The 27905-nt window shown below is 45.8% G+C and overlaps 1 protein-coding gene across 1 annotated transcript; it reads left to right on the top strand.

The window, feature by feature from the left end:
• Positions 1-132: 132 nt before the first annotated feature.
• CACYBP (calcyclin binding protein) lies at positions 133-27553 on the top strand. The gene is made up of 6 exons (XM_053246038.1): positions 133-351; positions 12342-12537; positions 16346-16442; positions 22649-22748; positions 23016-23110; positions 27163-27553. The coding sequence occupies exons 1-6, from the start codon at positions 148-150 to the stop codon at positions 27320-27322; spliced, it is 852 nt and encodes a 283-aa protein (XP_053102013.1). The 5' UTR covers positions 133-147; the 3' UTR covers positions 27323-27553.
• Positions 27554-27905: the final 352 nt, after the last annotated feature.

The following is a 27905-nucleotide window of genomic DNA, read 5'->3' as shown; positions in this document are numbered from 1 at the left end:
GTAAGCCCGGAAGTTTTCTGGTTTTTTCCTTCCTCTATGTGGGGTCATGCCTGTCCTTGAAAAGCGGAAGTTGGGGTTTCGTGGTGTCACTCTTGTCTTTTTCTATGTCTACGAAGACAGCAGGACCGAGGTCTATGGACGTGTTCGATGATTGGCTGGGTAGGACAACCTCAGGAAAGTTCGAGAGGAGGGCGGAGCAAAGCATGCGAGCGGCAGGCAGGCAGCCGCTGCTGTGTTGACCGGGCTGAGTGCGTGTCGCGCCTGCGCCCCCTCCCGCTGCCGGACAAGGAGCTGAACGGCAGCGCGCGCCCGAGAGAGTGTGGTCACCTCACCAGCCCGGATATGGAGGAGGTGAGGACAGCAGGATGGAGCTGCGTCTGCTATGCGGCTGGTGGAGCTCGAGGCGAGGGGAGGGCCAGCCCCCTCCCCCGGGCTCCTCGGAAAGCTGTGTCGGTGGCCGCGGGAGGGGCCACTCATGGGGGAAGAAGAAGGGGGCTTCTAGTGGGGAGGAATTCTTCTGTTTCTTTGGCTTATAAATAGTAAAAACAAGTTTCGGCATCAAAAAGGAAAACAAAAATAACTCCAGGTGTAGAAAATGTTGATAAAATAGATACTTGGAAGTCTACATTCCCCCTGGACGCTTTCTCCCCCCCCTTTTCTTTTCCGAACTGTGGCCAAGGACTCTAACTTAGAAGCTTGTATAGGAAACAGAAGACTTCTGTGTGACTCAAAAGCTAGTGTAGTGGCTGTAACTGAATGACCTGTGAGCCCAAATGTTCCTGTTTTAAATATGACTTCCACTATGAAGCTACAGTGGGCTTAGGAAAACCTACTCTCCCCCCCGCCCCCGGCCATGAATCTCACTGAATGACTTGGGGACAGTCACTGTATCGCAGCTGAACCTACCTCACAGTGTGGTTGTCAGGATAAAAGGACGGTGCCCTCATCTATGTGTGCCACCCTGAACTTAATCAAGGAAGCGTAAAAGAAACGCATGAACCAATAGTAATTAACTTAAAGACAAAACAGAGCTATACCATACAGGGCCGTTGTGAGGATTGCTGAGAATAATGTGTTTGAGTTTATAAAGATTTTCTCCTTCTCAAAAGTATTGGACAGCTATGTAAATGCTGTCATTTCCCATTGTTAACACTGCTTTGTCCTAATATCATTATATTTCTGTTCCAGTGAATTTGGTTCATATAGGCTAACATGGCTATCTATCTGTATTGGTGGAAAAATAGCAGGTGACTTGTGGGGATAAGGGCTGGCAGGGTGGTTTCTGAAATAAGAGCTGTTTTGGAGTGTGTTTTCAAGATCATGTCAGGAGTTAGTGTCCTAATGTGGCCCATCTGCTTCCATAATATGAATTGTACAGTTGTGATTAAAAGAGCTAGCGGGTGCAGTTCCCTGCTCTTTCAAGCGTATTCACGAGCTCTTGTATGTGTGGGTGTTTGCAGAGTCAGAACTAGACTTTGGCAGTGTATAACTTCTGTGTGTGTCTCATAGTTGTAGGGCAGAGATGTTGATGAGTCATGCCTTAGTGTATGACTATGTATGTTTTATTCCAGAGAATAATGTACAGTTATTGCAGTGAGGGGTGTCCTTGCATGATAGAATGTGTTGGGGGAATTATTTGCAAGATGTTCCCAAACCATTCTGCCTGCATTATCATCTTGGCTGCGTTATTGGCAGAGGTGGAACCATGCTGTGTTATCAACAAAGTGTAGTGGATAGATGTTGGACTGGGAAGTCATGAGTTCATGAGCTTGATGTGATCTCCAATATCAATCTCTCTCCTTCCGTGCCTAACTTACCGTTCATTATTCTTGTGAGGATAAAATGAAAAAATCCCTTTGAATGGCATCAATGTCTTCTTAGAGCTAGCTGCCACAGTTGTGATACAGTGATTAGAGACTGAGGAGGGCATCTATCCTTGTTCAGCCCTAGACAGATGGGGTTGTTTTGATGATGGGGTGACCCATGTATGTTGTCCTGAGCCCTTCAGAGGAAAGGGTAGGCTACAAATATAATTAAATAACAGCCCAGTATTTAAACTGGATCAATTTCTTACAACCAATTCTTCTGAAATACTGAAGAGCATTTACATTGGCACGCCATAATGTTCTGCTTTTTAAAGGGGAGATACTTCAATGTTCCCTACAACAAAAGACTTTGTCTTTGTGACTCAGGTGCTGTTGAATCAGTATCCAATACTTATAATACTTTTATATTGCTCCTATATTGCTCTTATGACATACATGGTAACTTTATTTCCCACATTATTCCCAAATTTCCTGGTAGATCTGATGAGTTTTATATCTCTGCTTTTATCATATCATGATTAATTAATAACGGAAAGAGTAGCAAGTTATGTTTCTGCTGCAATTTGTTATTTAAGGCGGGAGGAAGTGCAGGCAGCTCAGTTCCTTTGTGGCCGCCATAGGAATAACTCGGTTTCTGCAGCTTCTTCATGCTAGTTTCCTTGGCTACTTTCTCTTCTAATCTACTGGTTTTGACTCGGACTGTTTATTGGACTCTTCTTGCTACTGATTTTGGATTGTCTGCTCTTCGTTCTGATCTGGATCGTGACTGTTTTCTGCTTCTGTAATCTCCTTTGGCTTGGCGAAAGATCGGACTGCTTTTCTGGCTAACTGACCTCGGATAGTGAGTACTATGGATACCCCTAAGAGAAAAAAGAACTTTAAATGCTGCACTGAGTGCAAAAGCGAAACTGCCTTCACAAGATCGCCACAACTTGTGTTTGCTGTGTCTGGGCGAGGCCCATAAAACTTCGGCCTGTAAGATTTGTCAGTCCTTTTCTAAGCAAACTAGGAGAAATCGCAAGCTCTGTTTATGGCCGCTCTATATGACGATGTTTTGGCAGCACCTTCCTCCTCGAAATCTCCTCAGGCGCATGGTTCGAAGGACCTAGATCTGGCCCAATCTAAAACTTTGACGCCCCCTGTGAAGGCCCCTAAGCCCTCGAAGAGGCTGGACGAAAAGATGGCGGCCACTGGTGTCGCTGCCAAAAAGGCACAACTTCGGACCCAGTCAGAGTTGACGCCCTCTCCGGGAACTGCACAGGACGTCGTCTTTGTTTCAGTATTGAAAGCGCCACCTCTCGAAAGTTCGGCTTCGACACCATTGATACCGACAACTTCGCTGCGTTCGGTCTCGTCAGCTCCGCCACAAGCCATCTCCCCGGCATCGAGTGCTCCAGCTGAAGCTACTTCGATGCCGAGACCAGCACCGCACTCGACGTTGACGGTTTCAATATTGACGGCAGCAGTAGAGAAGGTGACAGAATGAACAGCCTCGACACCGAGGCTGTCTACGTCAATATCAGCATCGGCAGAGGCTCTGCAGGATGCATTGCAAGAAGCAGCCTCAACATCGGTGGTGATACCGACGACGTTCTTGATATCAGCTACTAGCCGATCTAGTGCCTGCACCGACTCCCATCCGTTCGCCTTCAACATCGAGGGAGGATGATCAGACGTCTGTATTAAATACTCCAACAAACATCACAACAGTGACGCCACGATTCCGGGCACCAATGATGTTTACCGTGGAGGGAGCTGATGTAGAGGACCCTGAGGCACCGCCACTGGATCCCCTGCTAAAAATGCTGGACTCGACTACTAATACGCCATCCACTTTCCGAGGATTTCTGCACTCTGAAGAAGATGCTTCTGGCTCTGCTCCACAGATACTCACTGCTGCGCAACTCACGACTTCAACTCCATGGCACACCTGTGGCTTTAGTCACCAGGTATCTCCGTCAAAACAAACTGCTTTACCAGGTACCAGCTCACCTGGTGTGACGTATGACTTCCATAAAGACCATGCGTGGTGTACGGGACTGACGTCTATGCAGGATCCTGCTGTACTTCCCGCACCCTCCCTCTCAACAGGTGTTACCCCAGCTCTTCCTGAAAAGATCTTCTCCAATGTGGGCACTCAGACTAAAACTCATAGTGCTTCTGCGCAGACTCAAACAATTTCGAGGCAGTATTCTACCACCGGCGCACAAACGGATCCTTTGCCGGTTCCTATCCCCCCACGGGGAACGTCCCCGATGGCACCATTGCATCATTCTATTTCATATCCTGATTCTGACAGTCATCATGGCTCCTCTGATTTTGAGTCTGATGCGGAGACAGCGGAATTGGACCCATCTCCGGATGTAGCAACACCTTCCCACGTGTCACCAACGGAGGAATTAAAGGCATATCATTCCCATGTGAAACGCATGGCGACTGTGTTAGGCCTGGATCTTATGTTGCGACTTAAAACTATAGACGATCCAGTTTACAACTTTATGCAAATGTCTCAATCGGCGCAACCTGTTGCACTTCCCTTATTACTCATCATCTCCAATGCAGCGCAATGCACGTGGCAGATGCCACATACATCTACACCAACTTCAAAGAGACTTGAAGGGTTGTATTGAGTGCAGGAGCAGGATAATACCTACCTGTTTAAGCACCCGGTCCTGAACTCCTTAGTAATCAACTGTGCTACCTCCTCCAAGTCTGGACGGCGGCATACGACCCTTGCAGACAAGGAAGGCAGAAAACTTGATGTGATGGACAGAAAATTATATTCCATCTCTTGTCTATCCATAAAGACTCAGCCTGCATGGCAAAGTACAGCTATTGCATTTGGGAAAAGCTGGAAAAGGACGTGGATGCATTATCTCCGGAAGAGCTAAAGCAGGGATTCTCAAACTTGGGTCCTCAGGTGTTATTGGACTTCAACTCCCATAATCCCCAGCCTCAGTGGCCTTTGCTTGAGGATTATGGGAGTTGAAGTCCAATAACACCTGAGGACCCAAGTTTGAGAATCACTGAGCTAAAGCTTTGTTTCCGGAAAACATTGCAGTGGGCTGGCGACCTTACCTGTCAACAGTTGAGCACTGTGAAACACTTGGCAGAATCAGAATTGTGCTCCATCACAACCGCTATTACTCTGCGTCGTCATGCCTGGTTGAGATCAGCTGTCCTACAAACAAGACATGAAAGATAAAATTGAAGGTCTACCATTTGATGGAAAAGGACTGTTTTCAGAGGAGAGTGATGCCACCGTGGAAAAGATGAAAAAAATCTAAATTCACTGCTAAGACCTTCACTTCTACAACCTCACAAGCATCATACGGAAATAAGCAACATTCATCTTACCATCCCCAGTCTACATACAGACATCAAGACCGGAGGGACTTCCGTAAGTCTTATCAACCATTCAGTAAACGAACAACCCAACAGAAGGGTAGGTTTTCCTCAAGTCAATGCGACAAATGGATGGAAACAAACAGCGTCTTTGAAGTGCAGAGCAGCCCATCGCAACTACCTGGCACTCCCCATTGCTTTCACTCCCAGAACACCAAGGAGGATTTGGTCCTGGCCTACAACATCACAGCGCCGGCCCCACCAGCCACCAACCACCATCAGGTTGGCAAGTCATACGAAAGCATGGCGCAACATAACATCAGATCAGTGGGTCTTGAAGATTGTCACATCCGGTTACGCGATAGAGTTCAAGACCCGACCGAATTTCAGGGGCATACGCTTCACAAAAGCAACGCAAGCCCTACTTCAGGAGGTTCAGGAACTCCTGCTCAAGAAAGCAATAGTACCAGTGCGAAGGGCAAATCGACAGGAGGGGTTTTACTCCTGTTATTTTCAGATACCAAAGAAGGATGGCGGGATTCGCAGATAAAGTACATGTTACGCCTTCTCCAGGATCTAGGCCAGGCATCCCCAAACTGCGGCCCTCCAGATGTTGCTGAACTACAACTTCCAGCATACCCAGCCACAAAAAATTGTGTCTAGGGATGCTGGGAGTTGTAGTTCAGCAACATCTGGAGGGCCGCAGTTTGGGGATGCCTGATCTAGGCATACAAGTGAACTGGAAGAAGTCCAACCTGACACCAGTTTCAACCATATCATTCATTGGAGCTCAGCTCAATGCTACTGTGGGGAGGGCGTTTCTACCAGAAAAGCGTTTTCAGACCATTGTGTTGCTGGTTCAAGTGTGTCAGACTGCACAGTCACAAACAGCGTGGCACATCCAACGTCTGTTGGGACTGATGGCTTCTTGCAGGTCGACTGTGCGTTACACACGCTTGAAAATGAGAAAACTGCAATAGTGGTTCCTGTCATCCTTCAATCGAATCAGGGGCAGCCCCATGAAATGTCTATCTATACCGCTGCCAGTCCTTTGATCTCTTTCCTGGTGGACGCGATGCTCCAACCTGCTCAGGGGGGTCCCGTTTCAAGCCCAAATTCTGTTGGTGTGGGTTACGACGGATGCCTCTCTTCAAGGTTTGGGTGGACACTGCAATACCGGCACTACTCAGGGTCTCTGGACCCGCAATCAACGTCTACGACACATAAACTTTCTGGAGCTGTTGGCAGTTTTTCAAGCCATGAAGGCCTTCCTCCCGATGCTGCGAGGGCGAGTGGTCCAGTTACAATTGGACAACACCACTGCCATAGCCTTCCTCAACAGACCGGGGAGGGGGGGCACGGTCTCCAGATCGCTCTGTGCACTGAGCATTCAGATCTGGTATTGGTGCATCAAGAACAGCATAACACCTGTGGCAATACACATCAAGGGGTCAGACAATGTACTGGCATATGGTCTCAGCCGCTCGTTCTCCGTGGACCAACACGAGTGGGAACTGAACAACCCAGAGATAGACTTTTGCTACAACGCAAAATGCAGGCTGTTCTGCTCCAGAGCGGGACACGACACGAGTGGGAACGGAACAACCGTAACCTCCAAAAGGTCTTTGACCTCTGGGGCCACCCGGAGATAGACTTTTGCTACAACGCAAAATGCAAAATGCAGGCTGTTCTGCTCCAGAGTGGGACACGATCCACGTTCTGTGGGGGATGCGTTCCAAATAGACTGGTCACTCCATCACTCTTATATGTTCCTCCACTTGCTGCTGGTGAGCAGAGTAATAGCTCAACTCTTACTCAGCCCAGCGAGATGCATCTTGATCGCACCATGGTGGCCACGCCAACCATGGTTTCCACATTTACTCAGACTGACCTCAAACACTTACCAGAGGCTTCCGAACCGCCCGGACCTACTAATTCAAGAGGGTGGCCGAGTGTTGCATTCCGAAGTTCTCACACTGCAACTGACAGTGTGGCAGATCAACTGCTGAAAAATATCCTGTTGAACGAGTGTAAACCATCTACGAGGCGTAACTACGCCAGCAAGTGGAAAAGATTTGCATCTTACGCACAAACACATGGGTTCCGTCCTAAACGGGCCACCATACAGGAGATCTTGCTTTATATGATGGGCCTTAAGACATCGGGGCTTTCTAAAGTGTCCATACGAGTGCACCTAGCAGCTCTCTCTTCTAGACACCCGGGCTGTGAGGACAAGACATTGTTCTCCCATCCTTCCTGTAAGAGTTTCCTGAGGGGCCTCACTAATCTCTTTCCTCCTATACGCAAACCAATCAAATCGTGGAGCATCTCTCTAGTCCTCTCTGCTCTAACAAAGCCACCATTCGAGCCAGTGTATGCTGCCACACTTCAGCATGTCTCCTTGAAAACGGCCTTTTTGGTGGCTATCATCATTGCCCGCAGGGTAAGTGAACTGACTGCCCTCCATATGGACGTGCCTTACACCCGGTTCCACCCGGGCAAAGTTCTCCTGTGTCCGGGCATCGCCTTTGCACCCAAGGTGGTTTTGGATTTCCATGTCAATCAAGACATAGTTCTGCCCACCTTCTTCAGATCCCCGTCCATGCCTTTGGAAAAGGCTCTCCACTCTTTAGACGTCCGCAGGGTACTGCTCTATTATCTCTCGAGAACGAAGCCGTTCCAAAAGTCAAAAAAGTTACTGATATCATACAAGGGTTCTACTATGGGACAAGCGCTGTCCAGACAGCGTCTATCACATTGGCTGGTGGAAACCATTCGCCATGAGGAACAATGGGGAACTCGGAACACGCCATTGTTCCCCATTGTTATCTTCTAGGGACACCAAAGGTTGGATGGTAGGACATAGGGAACAATGGAGGACTCAAAAAAATCCCATTGTTCCCCATGGGTAGCTGTTAGGGATACCAAACTGGATTGTGTGGTAGGGCATGATGGGTGCTATCTACCACCCAACCCACAAAAGAAAGGTTAAAAAGTATTTTTAATCATCCGCTTGCCCATTTCTTTTGTGAGTTGGGTGGTAGGTAGCACCCATCATGCCCTACAACACAATCCAGTTTGGTGTCCCTAAGAGCTACCCATGGGGAACAATGGGACTTTTTCAAGTCCTCCATTGTTCCCTATGTCCAGAAAAAGCACAGTGCACAATTTTGCAACCCTGCCTTGAAACACTGCAGAAGCACACAGTAAAAGTGTCCCTCCTGGCACATTTCAAAGACAGTTCCAAAACCGCCAAAAAAGGATCACTGACCCAGAATCCACTGCCAGCCACAGTGCCTATGCCACAGTAACATTATTGGCACAAGCTGCTCTCTTGCACACAGTTACGACTCCATACTTCAGCATTGCAACAGCTGCCACAGCAGCACCCTTAGCAACCAGCAAGCATAGCCAGAAGTTCAATTAGAATGTCTTCAGCCACATTTTGACTGAGTTCACCAGGCCTGCTCCTTAGGCCCCCCTGCTGTTTTTGGACCACAACTCCCATGATCCCCAGCCCACAATAGCCAAGGATTATGGGAGTTGTAGGCCAACATTTACTGAAGGAGGACTGAAATTGAGCAGCCCTGGAGTATACCTTGCAATGCAGATTGCAGAGCAGTGAGTGAAGTACAAGTTAGTCTCAAGGGTAGACATGGAGCACATCACAGCAATCACCAAGAAATTTGATTGATTGATTGATTGATTGATTGATTGATTGATTTCTATACCACCCTTCCAAAAATGGCTCAGGGTGGTTTACACAGAGAACTAATAAATAAATAAGATGGATCCCTGTCCCTAAAGGGCTCACAAACTAAAAAGAAACTTAAGATAGATACCAGCAACAGTCACTGGAGGTACTGTGCTGGGGGTGGATAGGGCCAGTTACTCTCCCCCTACTAAATAAAGAGAATCACCACATTAAAAGGTGCCTCTTTGCCAAGTTAGCATCACACACACACATACACACACAGTCCATTTCTTGCCACAACACTTTCTCACAAACCACAAGTCCACAACCAAACCACAGCTCAAGGCAGGCAGGCACCTAAGTGCTGCCTTTTTCCATCTGAGATCCAGCAAAACCAGGTAGTTACAGCAGCAATATCACAGTATTATACTTGGTGCTGCAAAAAGAAAACCACAAAAATAAACCTTCCTCGATTCCTTCCTCCTCTCCTGATGCAAGGGCTTTCCTCTCTCTGTTTCCCAGTCCCTTTGAATACATTTTGAAATTTCCTCCTTTTTTGTTCCCCCTTTGTCAATCTCAGATCCAGCAAAACCAAATAGTTATAGCAGCAATAGCACAGCTTATGATACTCAGAAAAGAAAACCACACAATCAAATCTTCCTTCCTCCTGTCCCTTGTATCCAAGAAAGGCATAAGGGCCCCCCTCAGCCTCCCAGTCCCTTTGAATGTGTTTTGAAATCCCTCCTTTTATATTCCCTCCTCCCTCCCCTGCAGCCAATGGGAGCACAGTTGCCAATGACAACACTTGATTTGGATGCTAGCAAGCTAACAAAGAAGCAAGGAGATTGCAAGCCAATCAGAAGGCAGTGTCAGAAATCCAATCAGCAAGAGAAAAACAGCTCACCAAAATGGCACTCAAAACACTCAAAATGTTCTGAGTCTAAACGGGGTTGTTCCATTTCAAGCTCGAAACATACTCTTTATTTTAAGGGTGCTTTTGGTTTAAGCTCAAAACTGCCCATTTTGAGCTTGAAATGTTTTGCACATCCCCAACCTGGGAGTAGGTGTTATGGATGGATGGTATATAATAATACACTATGTATTTGTGATTCTTTCTACTGCTGGTCTTTGACTGTAATAAAGGCTGGTTGATTCTGTCAGTGCTACCCAGGTTTGCAGAGGTGTGAAAGCATCCTGTCTGAAGGCACCCAAAAGGTAATGCTTGCAACCATTTCCCTCATAGACCCATTTTAGCTGCAGCTGTCCAGGAGTGACTCTGCAACTCATGGGCCTGCAGGAAAGCTGCCTGTATGGATGTGTTTGCCGGCTTTTTCAGTTGTTGTTAACAGGACTTATTTGGTATCCTTAAAGCTTGATAATGGGCGAAGCAGCCTTTTAGACCACGAAAAATGAAACAACTGATTTTTTAAAACTTAAGTCTGATGAAAGAGCACAGAGGTTTGGAATTACAACAAAGACCTATTCTGCCATCTATTTCTTGTTTCAATGGAAACCTTAAAAGAAGCAAGAACAGAATTGGTTTGATAAAGAGTGTTATGAGGCAAAAAAGCAATTAAGGACAGTATATAGTCAGTATAGGAAGGATAACTGTTGTGTGCTCCCCTCCGTGTATTTCTAGCTTAAAATGCACTATGAATCCTTGATAATCTCCCCAAAGAGGCAAGCAATACAGGGACAGTGGAGGATTTTGATCAATTATTTAAAGATACCAAAGTGATTTTGGTCAACAGTTACAGGAGCTTCAGGTGATCTTCCAGGCTCAGTCATGTGTAGTATTTGTTCTAACCTGTGGGAATCTTATTTCACTGGAATTATTAAGGACTCTAGGCAATTAATAACTGATATTTTGCCTTTGTTAAGCATATCTGAACTCCCAGATTGGGCCTTTCAGATTATCACCATGATCTGAGATTATGTCTAATTTCCCAACTGAAATCTGGGAAAGCTCCAGAACCTGATTCTGTAATACCAGAACTTCAGAAAGTTAATGCTGCATCATGGGCACCTCTTTTGACAGCGTTATTTACCCAAATTAACAAGACTGTTCAGTTGCCCTCCTTGTAGATTCAAGATATCCTTATCCCAATTTATATGAATGGCAATAGAAAAGAGCCTTCTAATGATAAACCTAATAGTAAGTTATCAGTAGTTGGTAAATTATATGCCAGCTATCTTAATAGAACGTTTGTTTCTTGGATTGAGGCTGAAAATGTGTTGGGAGATGAGCAGGCTAGCTGTGAGTGGCAGGGCAGTGTTTGACCACTGCCTCATCTTCAGTTATTTAGCTAAAATATATGAAATCCTTTGGTAGAGGTTTATACGTTGCCTTGAGAACTGAAGTCTGACTTTGATTCCATCTGTAGGGAAAGACTATGGGCTAAATAATTGTGTTTGCCTATTGACAGAATATTTCTTTACTTAATTACTTGTCTTTATCAAGATTCCACTGGGTAATTCTTTGCATAAATGGGAGGACAGACTGTAGAACTAGTCCAGCAGCTCAGATATTTTAAGTATTACCTTTCATTTTTCATTTTCCTGAGTAGCCCATATAATGTTTACTGTTCAGTCTGCATCCAACAGTTCTAAGGTTGCTATTTGATTTTGTTTGGTTGGGACCAACATACAGCTAAGTCTATTCTCAGTCGTCAGATTTAAGAGACTGATATTTGGTATTTTTTATATGATGCTCGTAAAATCTGTTCTGCAGTCCTCCAAAGGTTATCCTGTACATCCATGTATGCAAGGGGGAAAGTGTCCTCTCAGGCCCTTTCTGCCCCCCAGAAATCTACTGTGGCATCCAGCTTGCCCACCCAGAAATGCACTTTGCCTCTTGTGATGTCCCACCTCCACTCTTTTTTTTCTTTTTCCCTTGGTTCCTCCACTGCTTGGACAACTTGACTGCTGCTAAATATCAGTTCTTCTTTCCAAGGCCCAATGGCCGTTTTAAGGGTATTGCTCACAATGACCAGTTTTGTCCTTTTAGGAATGAAGCAGTTTAATTTTTAACACGTGTGTTTTTCTCATGCAATTTTTATATAGATGAATAAATAAGATTTATCATTCCTATTTTTAGCTAAGTACCCAGGAATAACGTTTGATTGATATCTAACCTTGTTATTGATTGATATCAGAAACACCTTGAGAGAAATTGTTGCTAAATTCCTTTTTTCTTCTGTTAAGATTCCTGAAATTATTAAGGTTGGTTAAGTGAAGTATTCTGGGTTTTCATTTTTCAAAATTTTCTGAATTTGCTCTGGCTTGTTCCTTGTATTTTGTGCTTATTTCTTTGATATGTTCTTTAGCTCCTCTTCACCTAATTTGTATTTTTTAATGGGTCTGTGTAACTGTTTAATAAACCAGACTGACTGACTGTGGAAACAATGGAAGAAATAGTCTTTGCTACAAATAGGTTGGTGTTGACTGTATTTATGTGCTTCATGTGTTTCATCTAGCTACAGAAAGACTTGGAAGAGGTGAAAGAGCTTCTGAAAAAAGCATCAAGAAAGAGAGTTCATGATGTCCTGCTGGCAGAAAAGAATAAGATAGAGAAAGAAATCAAGAATCAGCCTCCACCCAAACTAAAAACAGAGACATCTGAAGAAGAACGACCACCACCCACAGGATACACAGTAAAAATCAACAATTACGGTCGGACTAGTATTGCATATTCCCTCTTTGTATTAATGCAGTCCTGGAAAGGGGATAGTGTAGCCATCAACTTAGAGTAAACTGCGTAGCTCTGTTGAATTGTTACCTTGTAAAGGAAAATCATATAATAGTTACAACACCATGTTGACTTCTCTCAGGAAAGGTAGATTATTGTACAGAGCCATTGGCGCTTGCAGTGATATTTGACTGATGCAGACATCACATGGAGCCAGGATTGAGTCCTGGTTTTGCATGATGTTTCCTGGCCTCCGGGGCAAATGTTCCCCCTTTCCCTTTTCACACAATGGGAGTTAACTAACCCCTGCTAACTGAGCAAAGAGACACCTTTTAAAGTGGTGATTCTCTTATACTTAGCAGGGGGAGAGCAACTGGCCCTATCCTACCCCAGCAGAGCATCCTTCCAGTGGCTGTTGCTGATGTCTACCTTGTGTGTGTGTGTGTTTTAGTTTGTGAGCCCTTTGGGGACAGGGGACCATCTTATGTATGTATTTATTTATTTTTCTATGTAAACCGCTTTGAGAATTTTGTTGAAGAGCGGTATATAAATATTCATATTATTAGTAGTAAGGAGGATTCTATTTCTGATATATTTCTCGTTCCCACCTGTCTGATCTCACATATGAATGACTGGGATAGCCAGCAAGACCGAGTTGCTAACAGAGTAAAGGAAAGCTCAGTAAATACTGATTTAAGATTTCCAGTAGCTGTTTTAGAGGTAGTGGTATGCACGGAACTGGTGCCTGCTGGTTCAAAAGTGTGTGTGGGGGGGGATGTATTTAAGGATGGGGAGGGTGCTCTTACACCTCCTGCCACTTTTCCCCTGCCAGTGCTGTCTTTTAAACTGTGTGTGACGTGTGCATGCACACCAGGCACTTCCAGCCACTTTTGGTCTGAGGAGGTACCTGGGCGGCAAGGAGGTATGCTGCCGCCCCACCAGACTGTTTTAAAAGACAGTGTGGGGGGGATAAGAGCACCCACCTTCGAACCAGCTGCCGGTTCAGAGGCCCGTAAAAGGGCCTCCAAACTGGATGGTGCACATCCCGAATTAGAGCTTTAGTGCCTTTGTATAGTTCCGTGCTCGCCTCTGTCACTAGCAAAAACAAAACAAAATCTATAGATCAAGAAAAAACATGCACATTTTCTTCATATAGGTTGTACAAGCTACATAATTCTACTTTTCTTCTTTGAGAAACCTTGCGGAATCTTGATTTTGTACAGACACCACCCACACAGCCCTGGAAGTGTTTAAGCCTCCTCCTATTGGCACTTCATCTAAAGTTTCATGAGACTCTTAGCATAGCCAGGATTAACTGTTGAAATAGCCCCAATTACCTATACAGGTGAAACTCGGAAAATTAGAATATTGTGCAAAAGTCCATTAATTTCAGTAATGCAAATTAAAAGGTGAAACTGATATATGAGACAGACGCATTACATGCAAAGCGAGATAAGTCAAGCCTTAATTTGTTATAATTGTGATGATCATGGCATACAGCTCATGAAAACCCCAAATCCACAATCTCAGAAAATTAGAATATTACATGGAACCAAGAAGACAAGGATTGAAGAATAGAACAATATCGGACCTCTGAAAAGTATAAGCATGCATATGTATTCAGTACTTGGTTTGGGCCCCTTTTGCAGCAATTACTGCCTCAATGCGGCGTGGCATGGATGCTATCAGCCTGTGGCACTGATGAGGTATTATGGAAGACCAGGATGCTTCATTAGCGGCCTTCAGCAATTCTGCATTGTTTGGTCTCATGTCTCTCATCCTTCTCTTGGCAGTGCCCCATAGATTCTCTGTGGGGTCAGGTCAAGCGAGTTTGCTGGCCAATCAAGCACAGTACACTGTATACTTTTCAGAGGTCCGATATTGTTCTATTCTTCAATCCTTGTCTTCTTGGTTCCATGTAATATTCTAATTTTCTGAGATTGTGGATTTGGGGTTTTCATGAGCTGTACGCCATGATCATCACAATTATAACAAATTAAGGCTTGACTTATATGAGACAGACGCATTACATGCAAAGCGAGATATCAGTTTCACCTTTTAATTTGCATTACTGAAATTAATGGACTTTTGCATGATATTCTAATTTTCTGAGTTTCACCTGTAGATGGAGCAAAGGAGGATAAAAAGAGAGAGCTTTTTCCAAAGCTCCCTGTCCTGAGGAAAATTGCTAGCCCCTGCTGCAGTAATGGAAGGAGAGAAGAAACAAAAGCCTTCCAGCCAAAACTTAACGTGGAAGAATCTGAGTGCTTCTATTTTTGGTTATTGGGTACTGACACCTGTGTTCCCCCCCCCCCCCAAAATCACCCCCAAAACCAACAACTTGTTTGGCATATTGGATATGAAATGGGAAAGGAAATCATGAGATCTGCAGCCAAACCCAACCAACTCCTTTCACCCACAAGCAGCGCTATCCTCTTTATCAAACAGTTAAAAAAGGACAGAAATTCCTCTGTGCTCTATCAGTCCATTTGAGGATTAGCCCCATGTAACCCATATGGGGAAAGCAGAATTCAAAGGAAACTAGCTCACTCCAAACCAGCTCACCCTGGACAGACACAAATGAACTAGAATCCAAGGATGATGGTCATAATGTATTTTAGAAGCACGTTTTATGTAGCATAGATCTGCCCTGTTCATATTTCTCTAACAGTGTACACAGTCACAATGCCAGTTGGAACTACCTCCCCACTGTGTTGATCTGCTGAGTAGGCCCACTCCTCATTGACCCAGCATTTCTAATCGCAGGAAAGATCTCTCCTTGATTACAGTGTTTGTCGCTTCAGATAAATACTATACTTGTGGTCAGTGGAGGGGTTCCTCAAAGCATAGAGGGGCTTTTTGACTGGTGTTGTAAGTATTATATGATTAATTCATCCCTGCACAGGGCTCTAGGGTTATTCAGTAGCCAGAGGTCTGATCTGGAAAGTCCTTGGTTGAAATCTCATCTTAGCCACAAATTTAATAGTTGGCTTTATGCAAGCCATTCTTTCTTGGTTCTCCCATCTGTAAGATTGGGGGGAGGGGGGGCGTGGGAATAAAATCAGTCTAAGGCTGTTATAAAAAGTGTTGAAATCATTCATGTATTAAATTACTTGAAACAGGAAGTTCTGTGCAAAGGTGAAGTGTTATTAACAACTCAGGAATGGCTGTTCTAGAATGAATTCTTTTTGTGATACACAAATTGGAAAGCTGGCATCCTGGTAGTCAGCCAGCCAGTGTTTCTTCTCAGATACTTCCTGCAGACTTTGAGTCCAGGTGACAAACATGAACAAGTGAAAGCTCGGTTCATGTTTGTTTTAAATTTGCTCTGAAATTTGATGCTTCATGACAAACATAGGATGTTTTTTAAAGTTGTTGGTAGGGTTTTGAAAAATGCTCATAATTACCTTATCTGATCAGCTGTGCCTGAGCCCAATACATGCAGAACAACCTTCCTGCTTTAGGTGACAGCAAAAGTGCCTAGCTTACCTGACATTGTTAGGTAGCTGGCTTACCTCATAGAAGAGACAGGCATACAACAGTTGTCAGATATTTAAGTGCAGATTCAATGATAACTGTAGTTATGTGAAAAGTGTTATTTATAACTTTTGTTCCTGCTCAATTTCTCATCAGTTCTGTTGCTTCTGAAGTAGATCTTGTGTATGTTCATGCTTGGGGTGGATGTTTTTAAGTTCATTTGGGGAGTGGAAAGGAAGGCCCTGCTTTTCTTTGCCCAGAGAGATATTTTTGGAATCTTATATTAAATATGTGGCTTGCTTTTAATCCCTCTAGCTTGGGATCAGTCAGATAAATTTGTGAAAATCTACATCACTTTAAGTGGAGTGCAGCATCTCCCCTCTGAAAATGTACAGGTGCATTTCACAGAAAGGTGGGTACTATACTAAACAACAAAGTACAGATTAAAAGTTGAATATTGTTCTATATTGTTTGTCTCATGCTGCTTGTTTCCATGTGACAATGTTTGAAAAGCTTATGAAATAATTCCTAGTGTTAAAACTTCCTTCTCAATCTAATGCATGTATTATTATATTTCTATCCCGCTCTTCCTCCAAGGAGCCTAGAGCAGTGTAAATGGTTATGTTTATCCTCACAACAACCCTGTGAGGTAAGCTAGGCTAAGGGATACATGACTGGGCCAGAGTCACCCAGTTTCATGGCTGAATGGGGATTTGAACTCAGGTCTCCCCAGTCTGAGATCAACACTCTAACCACTTCACCACACTGGCTCATGTATGCATATGAATAAAGGGCATTTCTGGTATCTGTGGGTGGCAAGTCTATGTTCAAGAACACAGGAAATGGGTGAGAGAACCATGTTGATTCTGTCTTTGTTCTTCAGTCACCATCCATCCATGCATTCATTCGAGTCATGTGTTGCCCTTCCTAAAGTGGCTCTGGGCAGTTTACACTAAAAGAAAAAATAGATACCAATTAAAATTTAAAAAAATAATTTGAAAGCAGATTTAATTAACATTAAAACTAAATATTATTAAAAGCCAGGCTAAAAAGATGGCTCTCCTGAAGGCCTCCAAGGATGATAATCCCCTCATATTCACGTGGTGCACGTTCCACAGCCTAGGGGGGACAACTGAGAATGCCCTATCCCAGATCTCCGCCAGATGAACCAGTGGCACCCAATGACAGACCCCTTCTGATGAACTCCATGAGTGGTGAGGATCTTGTAGAAAAAGGCTCTTTCTCAGGTAGCCTGTTCCTAAGCTATTCAGGGCTTTAAAAATAATAACCAGCACTTTGTACTTTGCATGGAAACATATCAGCAACCAGTGCAACTATTTAAGAACAGGCATGATGTGGTCTTTCTGGGGTACCCCAATGACCAACATGGCTGCCACATTTTGAATTAACTGAAGTTTCCCAACTATGTACAAAGGCAGCCCCACATAGAACATTTTGCAGTAGTCCAGCCTGGAGGTTACCAGCTGGTGCTGCACCACATTTTTTAGGTCATTCTCGTCAAGGAATGGGCGGAGTTGTTGGATCAATCAAAGCTGGTAAAAAACACTCCTGGCTACAGCCTCAACCTGAGGCACCAGGGTGAGACCTGGGTCCAAGAGCACTCCCAAGCTCTTGAACCTGTTCTTTCTGAGGGAGTGCAACCTTGTCTAGAATAGGAAGTTCTATTCCATCTTGCAGATTACGACCCCCAACAATGAGCACCTCCGACTTGCTTGGATTCAGCCTCATCCAGCCCAATACTGTGCATATATGCAGGCATTTAAGGGGCTAATGCTATTTCCTGATACTGATGACAAGGAGTAATAGATTCGGATGTCATCAACATATTGATAACACCCAGCACCCAATCTCCTGATAACCTTACCCAGTGGTTTCATGTAGATGTTAAAAGCATTTGTGACAGAATGGAGCCCTGAGGGACTCCATATAGCAGCTCCCATTTTGAAGAGCAATTGCCACCAAGCACCACCATCTAATATCGACCAAAGACATGGGAGTGGAACCACTGTAAAACAGTGCCACCTATCCCCAAATCCCTCAGGTGATCCAGAAGAATACCATGGTCGATGGTACTGAAGGTATTGAAAGCTGCTGAGAGATCCAAAGAACCAGCACAGTCACACTCCCTGTGTTAATTCCCTGGCTAAGATAATCCATCAGGCCAACTAAGGCTGTTTCAACTCCTCCTCTAAAGCCAGTTTGAAATGAGTCTAGATAATCAGTTTCCTTCAAGACCACTTGGAGCTGATCAGCCACCACCCTCTCAATCACCTTAACCCAGACATGGAAGGCTGGAGATTGGCCTATAATTCTCCATCACCAGGGGATTCAGAGTGGGCTTCTTAAGAAGGGGGTCTAATCACTACCTCCTTCAGACAAAATGGCATCCTGCCCTCCCTCAGTGAGGTATTAATGACGACATTAGGCCAGCTCCAACAACCTCCCTGCAAGATGAAATCAGCCATGTTGGGCAAGGATCCAAAGAACAAGTAGTAGGCCATACCACTCCAAGCAGGATATACGCGCAGAATAAAATTGCTTCCTTGCTACACGTATTGCCACAGCATAGGCCTTCAAATGGGCTCTATGCTCAGTCTTATCAAATTCAAGATTCCTCCTCCATTTGCGCTCCAGTCGTCTACCTTTCCACTTCAGCTCCCATAGCTTTTCCATATACGATGGAGCTAATTTTGAAGTGGGTCGGAGAGGATGCGTAGGAACAATAGTGTCTACTGCCCTGGTAAGTTGTCTGTTCCAGGTATCCACCAGGGCATCAACAGAATCACCGGCACAGCCAACTCCAAAAGCCTCCGAGGCCCTTTGGAATCCTACTGGATCCAACAGCCTTTTCGGGCAGACCACTCTAATAGGTCCACCACCCCTGCAGGGGTCAGATGTGATTGTGAGACCAACCTTAACCAGGAAGTGGTGCATGCATGACAATGGGGAAACTACTGGAGATGCCACCTACGGAACACTCTCCTGATCTGAGCAAAAGACCAAATCCAGCATATGACCAGCAACATGGGCAGGTCCAAGGACTAATTGGGACAGGCCCATAGTTGTCATGGCCGCAATGAATTCCTGAGCTGCACCAGACAAGCCAGTCCCAAAATGGACATTGATATCACCCAGCACCAAAAGCCTGGGCAACTCCAAGACCAACTCAGCAACCAGCTCTCTCAGCTCAGTTAGGGAGTCTGTTAGGTAGCAGTGTGGGTGGTTCACTAACAGAATCCCCAATCTATCCCGAGTCCCCCAGCCTAAGGGACACATACACTGAGGGAAATAAGTATTTGATCCCCTGCTGATTTTGTCCGTTTGCCCTCTGACACAGAAATGACCAGGCTATAATTGGAATGGTAGGTTTATTGTAGCTGTGAGAGACAGAATAACAACAAACAAACCCTCAAAAGCCCAGTGCCCAAAAGTCAGCGATGGATTTGCATTGTAGTGAGGGAAATAAGTATTCGATCCCCTATCAACCAGCAAGATTTCAGGCTCCCAGGTGTCTTTTCACTATATGCAGGTAACGAGCTGAGATGAGGAACACCCTCTGTAAGGGAGTGCTCCTAATCCCAGCTTGTTACAGTACCTGTATAAAAGACACCTGTCCATAGAAGCAAGCAATCACTCAGCTTCCAAACTCACCACCATGCCCAAGACCAAAGAGCTGTCGAAGGATGTCAGGGACAAGGTTGTAGACCTGCACAAGGCTGGACTGGGCTACAAGACTGTCGCCAAGCAGCTTGGTGAGAAGGTGACTACAGTTGGCACGATAACTCGCAAATGGAAGAAACACAAAATAACTGTCAATCTCCCTCGGTCTGGGGCTCCATGCAAGATCTCACCTCGTGGAGTTGCAATGATCATGAGAACGGTGACAAAACAGCCCAGAACTACACAGGGGGAACTTGTCAATGATCTCAGGGCAGCTGGAACCATAGTCACCAAGAAAACAATTGGTAACACACTACGCCGTGAAGGACTGAAATCTTGCAGTGCCCGCAAGGTCCCCCTGCTCAAGGCAGCACATGTACAGGCCCGTCTGCAGTTTGCCAATGCACATCTGAATGATCCAGAGGAGAACTGGGCAAAAGTGTTGTGGTCAGATGAGACCAAACTCGAGCTCTTTGGCATCAACTCAACTCGCCGTGTGTGGAGGAGGAGGAATGCTGCCTATGAGCCCAAGAACACCATCCCCACCGTCAAACATGGAGGTGGACACATTATGCTTTGGGGGTGTTTTTCTGCTAAAAGGACAGGACACCTTCACCGCATCGAAGGGACGATGGACGGGACCATGTACCGCCGGATCTTGGGTGAGCACCTCCTTCCCTCAGCCAGGGCATTGAGAATGGGTCGTGGATGGGTATTCCAGCATGACAATGACCCAAAACACACAGCCAAGGCAACAAAGGAGTGGCTCAAGAAGAAGCACATGAAGGTCCTGGAGTGGCCCAGCCAGTCTCCAGACCTTAATCCCATAGAAAATCTGTGGAGGGAGCTGAAGGTTCGGGTTGCCAAACATCAGCCTCGAAACCTTTCTGATTTGGAGAGGATCTGCAAAGAGGAGTGGAACAACATCCCTCCTGGGTTGTGTGCAAACCTGGTGGCCAACTACAAGAAACGTCTGACCTCTGTGATTGCCAACAAGGGTTTTGCCACCAAGTACTAAGAGATCTTTTGTGAAGGGATCGAATACTTATTTCCCTCACTACAATACAAATCCATCGCTGACTTTTGGGCACTGGGCTTTTGAGGGTTTGTTTGTTGTTATTCTGTCTCTCACAGCTACAATAAACCAACCATTCCAATTATAGCCTGGTCATTTCTGTGTCAGAGGGCAAACGGACAAAATCAGCAGGGGATCAAATACTTATTTCCCTCACTGTACTCGATATAAGTCAGTTCTCTAACAGGGATCCTGGTAAGGGAGATGATATTCTTACAGACCACAGCCACCCCACCCTCCGCCCACTTCCCCATACCTGCTCAGCAACAGTGTGCCCAGGATAAAGAAGGTGGGCCCACACGGGGCCATTAGCCTCTCCCAGCCAGGCCTGAGTAACAATACAAGCCAGGTCAGCTCCTTCCTCCACGATCAAATCATGGGTGATTTCGATCTTATTTTGAACTGACCTGGCATTACAAAGGAGCATGGTTAGGTTCAGTGGCAAGTAGGAACTATTCCCCGAGGCCTAAGAGCTGACAGGGCAGCTGGAAGGGAAAACAGTAATTTAAATTACTGGACTCCCTTCCCCTGTAATGGCCTGCTAAAGCCCAGTCCTCTATTCCCCCCCACTACTGAAATAGCTGCGCCAACCTCATCAAACACCCGCCCCCTTCTCCCACAAGAGAACCCAGACACATCCCTATGAACAGCTGGCACAAAGCACTACAACTAAAGCAAAACAAGAAACTAATCTAAAACTGGATGACCTTGAACATAACTTCCCCTCAGTCCTACACCGAAGGCCTGGCACCAAAGGCTAGCCCCCTTTGGCAGCCACCTACAGACAGCCCACCTAACAGTGCCCATGCCAACAGCTGCGCCTCTGGCCTGCCCCAGCCCTTTTAAGTCCAAACACCCCAGACCCCACCTCTCATGTGGACTCTGGAGCCCGGCTGATGAAACTGACCCCCATGCAGCTGCAGCTCACCAGGGCCATCAGGACTGTGGCTCACACTCAGCCGGCAGCAGGAATCCAGCAGCCGATATCCTTCTGCCAGGCAAGGCCAAAGGGAAGAGGCAGGGCTGCCTCAGCAAACTGCCCGGCTCAGGTCAGGGAGATTCAGACGGAGAAGAGAGTCCCCAGGCTCTCAACTAGCTCCCCAATCTTCCTCCGACCAGTAGAACACGACTGTGTTTCCTCCAGTGATGTGGGCATCTGAAAGTACTGGAGGAACAGAGGGACAGATCTAGTTTGTTATCATTTATGACTAAACTTCTGTGGTCTCAAATGTAAGGTCAAAGTTCACAGTATTTGATCCCACTTTTTTTGGTCTTCAAGGTGGCTTAGTTACAAACACGCCAGAATAAAGTCTTTATGATTTCAGCAGGCAGGGCTTCCACCCTTAGGTGTCCAAGTACTGGAACCTCCATCTATTATATTAATTCTCCTGGGTGTGCCTTGGAATGTGCGTCCCAGAGTCCAGCTGATTGGCTGGGCGGCGGACGCGCCTGATTGGCTGAGGCGCACCCAGAAGGATTGATTACCGCGGCGGTGGCCCAGCTGTGGAGGCCAGAGGTGGTGGGCCCGGGCCGTGGACGCAAGGCCCAGGAGGAGGGGAAAGAAAATGGCGGGGGGGGGCAGAAGTGGCAGTGGGAAGGAGAGGTGGCTGGGCTCGGAAGCAGAGACTGGGGCAGAAGGGGTGGGGAGAGGTAACTGCCGGCCCCAAAGAGCGCACAGATGCTCTGTGCAGGGTCAGCTAGTTAGTATCTTATTCAACCAGTATTTTAGCTAAACCTCATTCTCCAGAGACTTGTACAAACTGGTTTTAGGATAAAAACAGTCAAAGCTATTTTCCCCTGTCCATGTGCATTGGTTGGAAGTTACAACTGCACACATATAGTTCATGTTCTTTCCCCTCTAGATCATTTGACCTGTTAGTGAAGAACTTGAATAGCAAGAACTACAGCATGACATTCAACAATCTTCTGAAACCCATCTCTGTGGAAAGCAGCTCACGGAAGGTCTGTGCATCTTATCTAATACATGCTAACGATATTGTAGATCCTTACTACAGCAGTAAGGCTGCTCCTTCCTTACTTCTTTCTACTTGCTTACTGAGTGACTGACTCTAGCCCAGAGTTGTTGCGCTCTCCCCCTGCCACCCCCCCCCGGTATAAAATTTAACTGTTAGTTTACATAAAATGTACAGGTTAATGTCTTGTCTGGTGATTCTGCTTCTCATTGCCTCACTTTATGAAAACCAAGCACTGTTTTCCTCCATTTTACAGATCAAAAATGATATGGTCCTGATATTATGTAGGAAGAAGCAAGAGGGAAAATGGGAGTGCCTAACACAGGTTGAAAAAGAAACTAAGGAGAAAGAGTAAGTGTACTATTTCTTTTTGTTCTAACCATTTTGCAATGCTATTACTTGATAAAAGTACCAGATAGAGCAAGGATGGGCAAACTTGGTTCTCCAGCTGGTGTTGAACTACAACTCCCATCATCCACAACCATAGTAAATTTTGGCTGAGGATGATAAGAGCTGTAGTTCAATAGCTGCTAGAGGACCAAGTTTGCCCACCCCTAAGATAGAGCTTGTTAATTTAAAGTTCCATGCAAATTATTTAGAGGATAAGCAGGCTATTGAAGCTGGCAATTAAGTTATCAGTGAGAAAATCTCATAACTTTTGGGGGGACATGTAAGTGAGATTTCCCTATGACAGTGTTCTTCATTGTAAGGCCAGTGGTAGCCCCCATCAACCCTAAATGTGGCTCCCTAATTGTTTGGGCCTGTGTGAAGCTTCGGCCAAAGTTGAATACTTTGCACAGTTCAAGGGGCTACTTGAAAGGAAACGGAGGCCCTCTTGAGCCCCTGCACCATCTTGGAAGGGCCTCTCTTAAAGGGCCCTCCCAGAACTGAGAAAAGTACAGTACTGTCTGGAGGTCAGCACAATGGGGGATGGCTCTCACATTTAAAGGTTTTTTGCCAAAGTGGCTCCTTCTTGAAAAACAATGGACCACTGCCCTATGAGTTACTTGAATTGTACCATGTTAATAGTTTGACTATTAAGCTTTCCTGATGACAAGCATATTGATAACTGGAGAGCAAGGAGATCAAATGGGGGAAGCCACAAGCCATTCATGTGTCAACAGCACCCTCTAAAGGGAGATCTGCTGCCAGATCTCCAATCTCCCCTGGTTGGGCAAGGTAATCTAGAGGGTGTGGCCAACCAGCTCCAGGAGGTTTGGGAGGAAACTGATTGTCTAGACCCATTTCAAACTGGCTTTCAAACGGGCTGTGGGGTTGAGACAGCCTTGGTCGGCCTGATGGATGACCTTTACCGGGGAATCAACAGAGGGAGTGTGACTCTGTTGGTCCTCTTGGATCTCTCGGCGGCGTCCGATACCATCGACCATGGTATCCTTCTGAGTCACCTGGGGGAGTTGGGAATAGGAGGCACTGCTTTGCAGTGGCTCCGTTCCTATCTCTCGGGTAGATTCCAGATGGTGGAGCTTGGTGGCAGTTGCTTCTCAAAGCAGGAGCTGTTATATGGAGTCCCCCAGGGCTCCATTCTGTCACCAATGCTTTTCAATATCTACATGAAACCACTGGGTGAGGTCGTCAGGAGATTTGGTGCTGGGTGTTATCAGTATGCTGATGGCCCCCAAATCTACTTCTCCCTTTCATCTTCAGGAAATGGCACGCATTCACTAAATGCCTGCCTACAGGCAGTAATGGGCTGGATGAGGGATAACAAATTGAAGCTGAATCCAGGCAAGATGGAGGTGCTCATTGCGGAGGCTCAGAATCTGAGGTGTGAGTTAGATCTTCCTGTGCTGTATGGGGTTACACTCCCCCAGAAGGAGGAGGTGCGCAGCTTGGGAGTACTCCTGGACCCAGACCTCACCCTGGTATCTCAGGTGGAGGCCATGGCCAGGAGTGCTTTCTATCAGCTTCAGCTGATTTGACAGCTGCACCCATTCCTTGAAGAGGATGACCTCAAAACAGTGGTGCACCAGCTGGTAACCTCCCGACTTGACTATTGCAATGCGCTCTACGGGGGGCTGTCTGTGTACATAGTTTGGAAACTTCAGTTAGTTCAGAATGCGGCAGCCAGATTGATCTCTTGGGTAACCTGGAGACACAATATTACGCCTGTTTTGAAATGATTGCACTGGCTGCCAATATGTTTCCGGGCAAAATACAAAGTGCTGGTTATTACCCTTAAAGCCCTGAACAGCTTAGGCCCAAGATACCTCAGAGAGCACCTTCTTCTGCATGATCCCCACCGAACATTAAGGTCATCTGAGGAGGTTCGTCTCCAGTTACCACCAGCTCGTCTGGTGGCAACTCAGAGGCGGGCCTTCTCTATAGCTGCTCCGGGGCTGTGGAATGTGCTCCCTGCGGAAATCCGTAATTTCAATTCTCTATTAGCCTTCAGGAGAGCCCTTAAAACGTATCTGTTTGGCCTGGCTTTCCAGGGTTTTTAAATCGGTTTTAATATTTTAACCCGGTTTCAGGGTTTTTAATGACTGTTTAATTGTTGTTTTAAAATGTTTTAAAATGGTTAATTGTTGTTATATTGTGTTTCAATTTTTGTTTTAGCTCTTTACTGTTTTAATGGTTTATTTTATTTTTATACCGCCCTTCTAAAATGGCTCAGGGCGGTTTACAATTAAAACAAAGTCCCCAGAGGAAAATCTCAAGGAAATAGAAAAATCTTGCAAAACTAGACAGTTTTCAAGGGCAGAATATATGTTGCATTAGCAAGATGCACATTGGGCAGGACATTGAACCAAACCCAAGAACTGGTTCCGAGAAGGTTTTTCAGTAAACTGGAGCTGCACCTTAATATCAAAGCTGACTTGAATTTGAGTCGGAACCAGAGCCCTAAACAAAGCAGTAACCTATTCAGAATAAGTGGTTCAATAATTGGGTACTCAGATATTCTTTTTCAAGGAGTGGTATTCTCTGCTCCAGCTGTATATAAAGGAAATTATATTTTTCTGTGAGCCATCTAAAGAGAAGAGGAGGAGCAGCAGTATAGAGTGAGGCAGGATCTAGGGTTTTTTTCCAGATTTGGTTTTTTAAAAACGTCCACAGTAGTTACATGCCATTGTGCATAGTCCTCATGCTGGTGTCCTCTTCTGTAGATTCACATGCTTCCATCTTCTGGGCACACACTGAGCACAGCCTTTGCACTATTTTTTACAGCACCACCTGGCAGCCAGTGCTTGCACATCTGTCCCTTTTTATTACTACTTTTAAGTAGTAAAGAAAGGGACAGATTCACAAGTGCTGGTCAGTAGGTGGCACTGGAAAAATAGTATGTGGGTTGTGCTTGGGCTGTGCTCAGCCTGTGGCCAGGACACGAAACCTCTCTAGGAGAAAACACATGGATCCACAGAAGACTCCACACAGGACTGTATGCAAGGGCCTGTAAGTACTGTGGAAGCTTTGAAAAGCCCACAATGAATGCACAGCTGGAACTTAATGATGTACACCACTCTGGGCTCCTTGGAGGAAAAGTGGGATATAAATGTAGTAGTAGTAATCTATATATTTAATCCTCCTGGGTGCACCTTTAGAATGTGCGTCCCGGCGCCCAGCTGATTGGCTGGGCGGCGGCGGCGCCTGATAGGCTGAGGTGCACCCAGGAGGATTGGTCGTCACGGAGGCGAAGCAGTGGCAGGCCCAGCCACGGAGGTGAGGCGGCAGCGGGCCCGGCCGCGGCTGGGCCGCCTGGAGTCTAGCCTGTGCCAAGGCACAGCCGCGGGACTCGGCAGCTGCGAGGCCGCGCCGCGCCAGATGGACCCGGCAGCTTGTGGGGTTGAGAGGCGAGCAGCAGAGCCACACCGCAGAGCAGGCCCAGGAGGGGAGAAAGTGGTGGGGCAGAAGTGGCAGTGGGGAGGAAAGGCAGCTGAGCCTGGCACGGGCTGGACATGGTCAGGAAGCGGAGACTGGGGCAGAAGGTGCAGGGGAAGAGGTAACTTGCCAGCCCCAAAGGCTAGTAATAATAAAAGCCCTAGGACTGGTAGCCTAATGCTTAAGTAAAAACTTCCCATCCACAGACTGTTGTCCAGCAGCAACAAGACCTCAGACTCTCTCTTCCTCCTCTTATACATAAACTTCCCAATATCCTGAGAAAGCTGTTGAGATTTGGGGGCAGGGATGAGGAGAAATGGGATAGAAAGTTAAAGTAGTTTGGTTTGCTGTCCCCCCACCCCTGCCCATTATGTAACTGTCAAGATAGCTCTTGCAGCCCAATCCTATTGACCTGTGTAGGAATAAGACTTGATTGGTTTTAGATAAAAATGGTTAAGGTTGCAGCTTTAGTTATGTGAAAGGAGGCGTGACTGCTTGTTTTGCCTTAACAAATGTTTTGAAGCATGGCAGACTTGGCAGTTGTTGTGTATTTATATCTGTCTTAGGAAAGCTTCATATGATACATCTGATCCCAGTGAGGGGTTGATGAATCTCCTGAAAAAGATGTATGCAGAAGGAGATGATGAAATGAAGAGATCCATTAACAAAGCCTGGGTTGAGAGCAGAGAGAAGCAAGCCAGAGAAGATTTGCCAATAGATATGTGAACAAATGCTCAAGACACGTCTTGGTGTGGATTTTTTATATGGGGGCTTTTGCTCTGCTGCTGCAATGAGAATACGTTCTTCCAAACAAAGACAGAGCAAGTTCTGCATTTCAGTTTGAACAAGTGAAATGAAACATGCTATAATGCCTTTCCTTCCAGTGTGTTGCCCCACTTCCTTAAAGCTTTGGGCTGTCATTGTTTTTGTGAAATAATTAAATTAGCTTGGATGTTATCTGTCTGTGGCCTGAAATCAATTCCAGCCCAAGCTGTCATACACAAGCAGCAGAGGGCACCTTGCTTCATGGAAGATGTGTGTAGCTGCATGCTTAGGCAAGCAGAATGGTTTTTTTTACTGTTCATTGGACTTTGAACATGCAGTTCTAGGAACAGTGTTGACTAGCTTATAATGAAACTGCTCAGCATATTGCTTAGAGGCTTCTGAGGAAGGTTAATTTAAGTCTTGATCTGGAGTGAACGGTCTTTGGTCTCATCACCAGACAAGAAACCACACTATCCTCATGGGTGGGAACAGTCAGACTGAGCAAGACATAGGCAAACTGATACTCAAAGTGACATCCTTTTAG

Source organism: Hemicordylus capensis, chromosome 4 (assembly GCF_027244095.1).
Source record: "Hemicordylus capensis ecotype Gifberg chromosome 4, rHemCap1.1.pri, whole genome shotgun sequence".
In the NCBI taxonomy this organism is placed as follows: domain Eukaryota; kingdom Metazoa; phylum Chordata; class Lepidosauria; order Squamata; family Cordylidae; genus Hemicordylus; species Hemicordylus capensis.
Note: the sequence above shows the minus strand (reverse complement) of the source record. Positions and strands in the feature narration are given on the sequence as shown.

Coding starts and splice junctions, on each gene's coding strand:
- CACYBP (XM_053246038.1), top strand. CDS start 148: ATGATTGGCTGGGTAGGACAACCTCAGGAAAGTTCGAGAGGAGGGCGG. Junction 16,443..22,648: donor CAGGTGCATTTCACAGAAAG/GTGGGTACTATA, acceptor TTTCCCCTCTAG/ATCATTTGACCTGTTAGTGA. Junction 23,111..27,162: donor AAAGAAACTAAGGAGAAAGA/GTAAGTGTACTA, acceptor TATCTGTCTTAG/GAAAGCTTCATATGATACAT.